This window comes from Solanum verrucosum, unplaced genomic scaffold (assembly GCF_900185275.1).
Source record: "Solanum verrucosum unplaced genomic scaffold, falcon-dt-bn FXZP01000097.1, whole genome shotgun sequence".
NCBI classification, from domain to species: Eukaryota; Viridiplantae; Streptophyta; class Magnoliopsida; order Solanales; family Solanaceae; genus Solanum; species Solanum verrucosum.
Genome location: NW_026020256.1, coordinates 1,461,913 through 1,468,652, shown reverse-complemented (window position 1 = coordinate 1,468,652; position 6,740 = coordinate 1,461,913). Strand labels below are relative to the sequence as shown.

At 37.4% G+C, this 6,740-nt stretch overlaps 1 protein-coding gene across 1 annotated transcript; it reads left to right on the top strand.

Moving 5' to 3' along the window:
- Positions 1–4,657: 4,657 nt before the first annotated feature.
- Positions 4,658–5,788, top strand: LOC125833277 (uncharacterized). Its single transcript, XM_049512426.1, has one exon. The coding sequence runs from the start codon at positions 4,658–4,660 to the stop codon at positions 5,786–5,788; it is 1,131 nt and encodes a 376-aa protein (XP_049368383.1).
- The last annotated feature ends 952 nt before the right edge of the window (positions 5,789–6,740 follow it).

The window sequence follows — 6,740 nt, the reverse complement described above, 5'->3', positions numbered from 1 at the left end:
TAGGCAACCAAGGTACCAACCCCTTGATACGGTTACCCGGGCCTACAACCCCCCGAGCTAGGCTTGGTCGATTCACAACACTTATATAGAGAAAATCATATACATGTATCCATTTCATCATCATTTCAATGATTATATGACCATCCGACTCATAGGACGTACATTGGACATTCCATTTCCTAAGAATTCTATCAATGGCATTTTATCAAACACATGGTGGGCTATTGTTCATGTAGATAAAATTATGTCTTTCAAGAGTACTAAGTCCAACCAATTCTGAAATACATATAAATCAGCCCACCAACAACATACATATATATGTCAACCTTCATAATTTGATCATGGAAGCATGAAAACCATAAACATCACATAATAACTCCATTTCATGATAATATGCAAAAATAGACCATAATAGAATGTGTAGTAGTAATTCCATAATTCAAGAGTTCATAAATGATCATAAGGACCCATAAACTTGAAGTAAAATAGAGGATAAATGGTTGGACTTGTGGAAAGGAAGGTTTCCACAATCAACCCACATACCTCAACTTTGGAGAATCCTTGATGAAGATTGGAATGGAGAATTGAAGCTTGAGATTGAGTCTTGAATCCGGAATTAGAGCTTGAGATCTTTGAATTTGGTTGAAGATCTTGGTGAAATTTTGAAGAGGGCTTAGAGAGTGTTTTTGAGTGTTTTGAAGCTAGAAAGAAATATAACTAAGTATGGGACATATCCTTTTTTTATAAAAGAAAAACGTCCCCAGCCCGCTACAGTAACTTAGCTCTCTGGAAATTGCAATTCTGCCCGGACAGGTTTTACGAAAATGATCATAACTCCTTCATCCTAACTCGGAATGAGGTGAAACCAATTGCATTGGAAATCTAACTCAAAGGGCTTTAATTTAATAGGTGGTGGACCTTCCAGTTCCTTGTGTGCTAAGAGATATGCCCCTTTAAAGTTGACCCTCCAAATCGCAATTTTTGCGATTTTCGAATTTTGATATGGTTGCTCTAAAATTCGGGTTAGACCCATTTCCCACTCAATTTGACCCCCTGAATAAGAATATGAAGTCGAATTTCTGAAATCATGCACGGATTTTGAGATATATGGAAATTACAATTATAGGTGTTTCCGAAGCACATTTTCGGGCATTTTTGGGGTCGTTTCACCACATATACTAACGTATGAGTATCCATCCCAACCTAACATTCATTCATTGGAAAGCTCATAGATTCAAAGATGAGAATAGCCTTTCACCTAAGAATCCCATTTTAGTGAGAAAGTCCTTTTACAACATGTCTTTTCATTCATTAGAGTACAATTAAGAATAGCCTTTTAATAGACTCAACATTCATTAACATTATCATTAAACTTCATTCATTCATTCATGTGTGTGTTTATGTGAGAATAGCCTTTCATAAAATCACCATCATTCACAAGTGTTAATAGAGAGCTAACATTCAATCCTAACACAATTAGCTTCTAAACAAAGATCATAATTCATTCATTTAGATCAAACACGTGCTTCACATCACATTCATATATACAAAATCATGGTAATACTTCAATTACTCACACTATGCCTTCAACGCTATGATCACAATGTACATAGTAAGTAAACACATCCACCTTTCAAGTGGATCAACAATTCAAGCACAATTCTACTTTAACATGAAATTAGGTCAAACTTGCCTTTTCAAGGGTATGATCGCAAATCCTAAATTCACCAACAATTCACCATAATTAGGCATAGATGATGATACAATTCAATAATCTAAATCAATTTAGACATAATTCATCTACATTCTTTCATGATCAACAAAGCCACTTCATAAGACACAATTTAGAAATTGAAAGGAATCATGGGTTCATAGAGTAAAATCATAAATTAAACATCAATATAATCATAATTTGACATTAATAAACCTTTAAATTGTTTGATGAAAGAATCCATGAGATTGAGTGAAACCCTTGTCTTTTTCATGAATTTGAAAACTTTGAAACCTTCTTTGAAATTGACTCTTGGGTGAAAACTAACTCTAGATGAAGGATCAACATACCTTATTAGATTAATTCCCACAAAAATCTACCTAATTTAGCCTTCCTCTTCAAGCCCTAAGTCTTCTTCTTCTCTTGGTCTTCAATGGAGTTCTTAGAGAGAAGATATTTTGAGAGAGAGGGTTTTGATTTGGGGAAAATTGAATAATAAAATATAAATTAGCATTTTAATGTTTTAATACTCTTAAAATAGCTAAATAAAACCAAAATAACCGTCCAAACACTTATTGGGACTTTGGGTGAATTTACCAATTCACCCCTAGCTTGGCCGTGTCAATTGACAGCACACAGGTGCCATCCACGAGCCCTTGACTCATGGGCCGTGATTCTATTCATGGACCATCATGTTGGTCAGTAGTCTGGGGTTGTGGCTTGGTTTGGGGCCCCTTGACCTATGGAGGCCATCCACAGGGTGTGGATGGACCTACAGGGCGTGGACCCTTTTCATAGGTCACCCCACTTTGGCCAACTTTCTAGTTTCAAGGGGTTTTGGGGGGTTAGACCTAGGGTCCTATAGGTCCTTGGGGAGTTTTACCTTGACATTGGATCCCTAAACCCCTCAACCAAAGCTCGGGACAACATACAACAACATGAAACCTCAACCCAAACTCAAATGCACACACGTTAGGCTATAGTTCACTAGTTCATTTTTAGGGTCGTTACAGATTGAGATCAAGTATATATGATGAGTTATGACTAGGATTCCTTGAGAGTAAAGCTTATATTATAATTTTTTATTGGTAGGTAGAATTGTTGTGGATGCATTTACCTTCATGATCTATTCTACTAATGTATGAGGTGATTGAATCACTTGAATTATAATGATATCCATGTCCATTGCTTTAATTCTAGATGTGTGGATTGAAATTAAGTTTTGAACCTCAAGAAGGTTAAGTCTAAGATTGTGATTTTTCTATAATACATATGCAATTGTATTAATGATGCTTTGAGAGTAGAGTATAAAGAATGTTTATATTGATGTTCTGTTGATTGAAAGGCTATTCTCATGAACACAAATGTGAAAGGTTTGCTCACATAGAATGATTCTAGGTTGAAAGGTTAGCTCACCTAAAATGAATCTATGTAAAAGGACTGTGAGATGACATGAGGCTTAAGGTGATTCCCTGAGACCTTCATATGAGAGAGATGTGAGGTGAGATCCCATATTCCTAAATTAGTAAACAAGAGTTAATAAACATAAGGGGATTACCCATGACATGTGATGAGGAGTGTTAGGCTCTATTCTTAATATATAACTCCTAAATCAAGGCAAGAGGTGAATATCCATTATCATTTATTGTTGATCATGGAGGCGAATACCTATGATCCTTATGAAATGATATGGAGGCGAATACCTATATCATATGATGATGGACATGGAAGTGAATACCTATGATCCTTATTAAATGATGTGGAGGCAAATACCTATATCATATAATGGTGAGGCATGGAGGTGAATACCTATGATTCCCTAAAATGATCTTGTAGGTGAATACTTATGACTATACAACTAAAGCAAGAGGTGAATACCCATTAGCCTTCATAATAGGCATAGAGAGGTAAACCTCCATGCCTTGAAAAGTACAACAAGAATGATGTGAATGAATTGTTTGGATTGTTGCTAGAATGGCCTTCTATGAGATGTATGACTAGAGGTGAATCCCCATGTTTGTAAAAGGTAAGTTAAAGATGAGAATGATAGATGATGAATTTGACTGGTGGCTTAAGGTTTCCTACATTGATGAGTAAGACTAGTGAAAGATTATACATGTCTTGGCTAAGTATGACTTGAGGTTACTTAGTGGAGTATTTCTTATGTTATGATGACGTATGTACATTGACTACACTTATGACTTATGTTATTACCTCTCATGCTTATAGCCTATGTCTTATGTTGTATCTCTTATGTTCATGGATTGTGTCTAATGTTGACTAATGCTTATGTTATGCCTATGTTGATGATTTATGCTAGCCATCATATTTAGTACATGTTTGTACTAACGCATACTTTTTCCTACATTATTATCAAATGTAGGGTCCGGTGATATTGACTTCCATACCCGTGGCTAGGCTCTTAGTAGATCAAGAAAGTGAAAATTTGGTGAGTCCTCATAGCATCGAGGATTTGACCACCTTTCCTTTATGCCTTTCTTATATGTTTAGAACTATTGTATGGGATGTGTCCCAAGATGTTCACGCTATAGATGGTTTGAGATAAATGTAATAGACTTTTGCTTCGTTTTATGAAACTTTGATGTTACGAAAAATGTTTTAAATTTCCACTCATTTCTATTATCTTATGTTATGATATGCTACGTTGGCTTCTATGAGGCCTCTCGGGGGTCTTATACGCCTTATTAAATCAAGGGGGTACCCCTGGTTCGTGACAAACTTGGTAATCAGAGCACAAGTTCAGAATGATTCTAGGATGTCTCAAAACCACGTCGTAGAGTCTTGTTCATGAATGTGAAGCTACATTTATGAATGAGAGGCTACTAGATGCTTAGTAAACTTCAATCCTTGATTACTCTAAGTTGTGCCATAGATTTTAACTCTATAAGGTCTTTCTCCTAATCCTTACTCGGTGGTCTACAGGATATGACTACTACATGGGCTAATGCTAGAAGGAATGAGGAAGACAATGTGGAGCAAGAAGTTCCTCTCCAATCCCCTCCTCAAGCTCTGATTGATCCTTTAGGTGAGAATAATACAAATACGGAGTTAAGGATGGATTTTCAAGTGTTGGCTCAAGCCATGACAGCCCAAGCGAATAGAGAGATGGTAGTCCATGTGAACCCAAATGTGGGTACGACAACATCAAGAGTGAGGGATTTAATAAGGATGAACCCTCGGGAATTTTATGGCTCCAAAGTGGAAGAGAATCCTTCAAGGCTTATCGACGAGCTCTATAAGGTACTTGCTATTATAGGGGTGACTCTGGAGAAGAAGGCGGAGTTAGCTGCTTACCAATTGAAAGATGTTACTCAAGTGTGGTATGATCAATGGAAGGGAGAAAGACCAATAAAAGTGGAACCCGTAGAGTGGGAATTTTTTAAATCAGCGTTTCTTGATAGGCTCTTTCCCCTTGAGTTGAGGGAAGCAAAGGTGCAAGATTTCACTAACCTTCGTGAAGAAAGTATGAGTGTGAAGGAGTACGCCTTAAAGTTCACTCAATTGTGTAAGTATGCTCCAACGATGGTGGCGGATTCTAGGTCTAAGATGAATAAGTTTGTGACAGGCATATTCGATATGGTGGCTAAAGAGTGTCGTACCGCCATACTCATTTGTGACATGGACATCTCTCATCCTATGGTCCATGCACAACAAATGGACGAGGGGAAACTCAAGGAAAAGTCTAGGGAAAAAAAGAGGTCTATAATGGAAGATGATAATCCCTCTCATGCAAGGTCTGATGGACATGGAATCCCTAGTTATAGACGAGAATTCCCAGGGCAAGGTTCATCAAATACTCTAAAGTTTAACCAAGAAAGGGTGTCTAACCCTAAGCCTCAAGGAGATAGTAGTGGGGTCCTATTGCCAGGATGTAGTAAGTGTGATAGAAGACATGCGGGTGATTGTCTAGCGGGTTCTAATGTTTGTTTTGGTTGTGGTAAGTTGGGCCACAAGATAAGGCATTGCCCCACAGTTGCTAGAAATGAAGGAGATAGTCATCATAGGTCTCAACCTACCCTTCATCCAGTGCAATTGGTTCGGGTGCAAATACTCTAAAGCAGATTAGGTTATATGCACTCCAAGCTAGAGGTGAACAAAGGTGTCCTTCGGATGTGGCTATCGATATGTGTTTTGTGTTTTATTATATTTCGGTGTAGCTTTGTCTTTTGTGACTTGATAGACTTGATATGCTAGGTATTGATGTTTTGATCCGGCCTTAGTTGAATTGAAAGAAATGGTGCTTAGAAAATCCATCTAGTCTTGCTCCCAAAGGGGAGATGATGTGCTTAGATAGCAAGGTCGTTGAGTGTTCCTAATGTTATGATTTGGAGTTTACTTGAATTTATCACCTTAAAAGGTAGAAGGAGTTTGGGAAGTTTAGTTACCATTTTGTAGGCCCATATGAGATCTTGAGATGTGTTGGTAAGGTTGTTTATGAGTTAGAATTGCCGAATGAGTTGGCATCGGTGTATTCGGTTTTCCATGTATCTATGATTAAGATGTTTGTTGGAGATCCGGCATCTATAAGTCCCCTCAAAAGGGTTGAGAGTTAATGAGAATCTCTATTATGAAGAAGTACCGGTTGAGATCTTAATACGACAAGTTAAGAAGTTAAGGAACAAGGAAGTAACTTTTGTGAGAATGTTATCGAGGGATCTTTTAGTGAGGGTTTTAGTTGAGAGTGCTACTTGGGAGGTCGAGGCTAATAAGATGTCCCGATATCCTCATCATTTTTCCTTCTACTCCTCCTTTAGCTTGAGATGATAAGTTCCTCTTGGTTGTATTATGTTTTGGAGTCATGTGTGTTTATGTGTTGCCATGATTTACTTATGTTGCGCATGTTCATGAAAAACATGTTTTTTGAAGAAGATGAGTGTATATGATTGTTTCCTCGTATTGTAGTGCATTGAGTATGAGTTGCCTATAGACTTCATGAGATGTATTGGTGAACATGTCGTAACTTGGAGTTGAGAGAACTCCTCCTTGAAGTATGCTTTGAGTATAGATT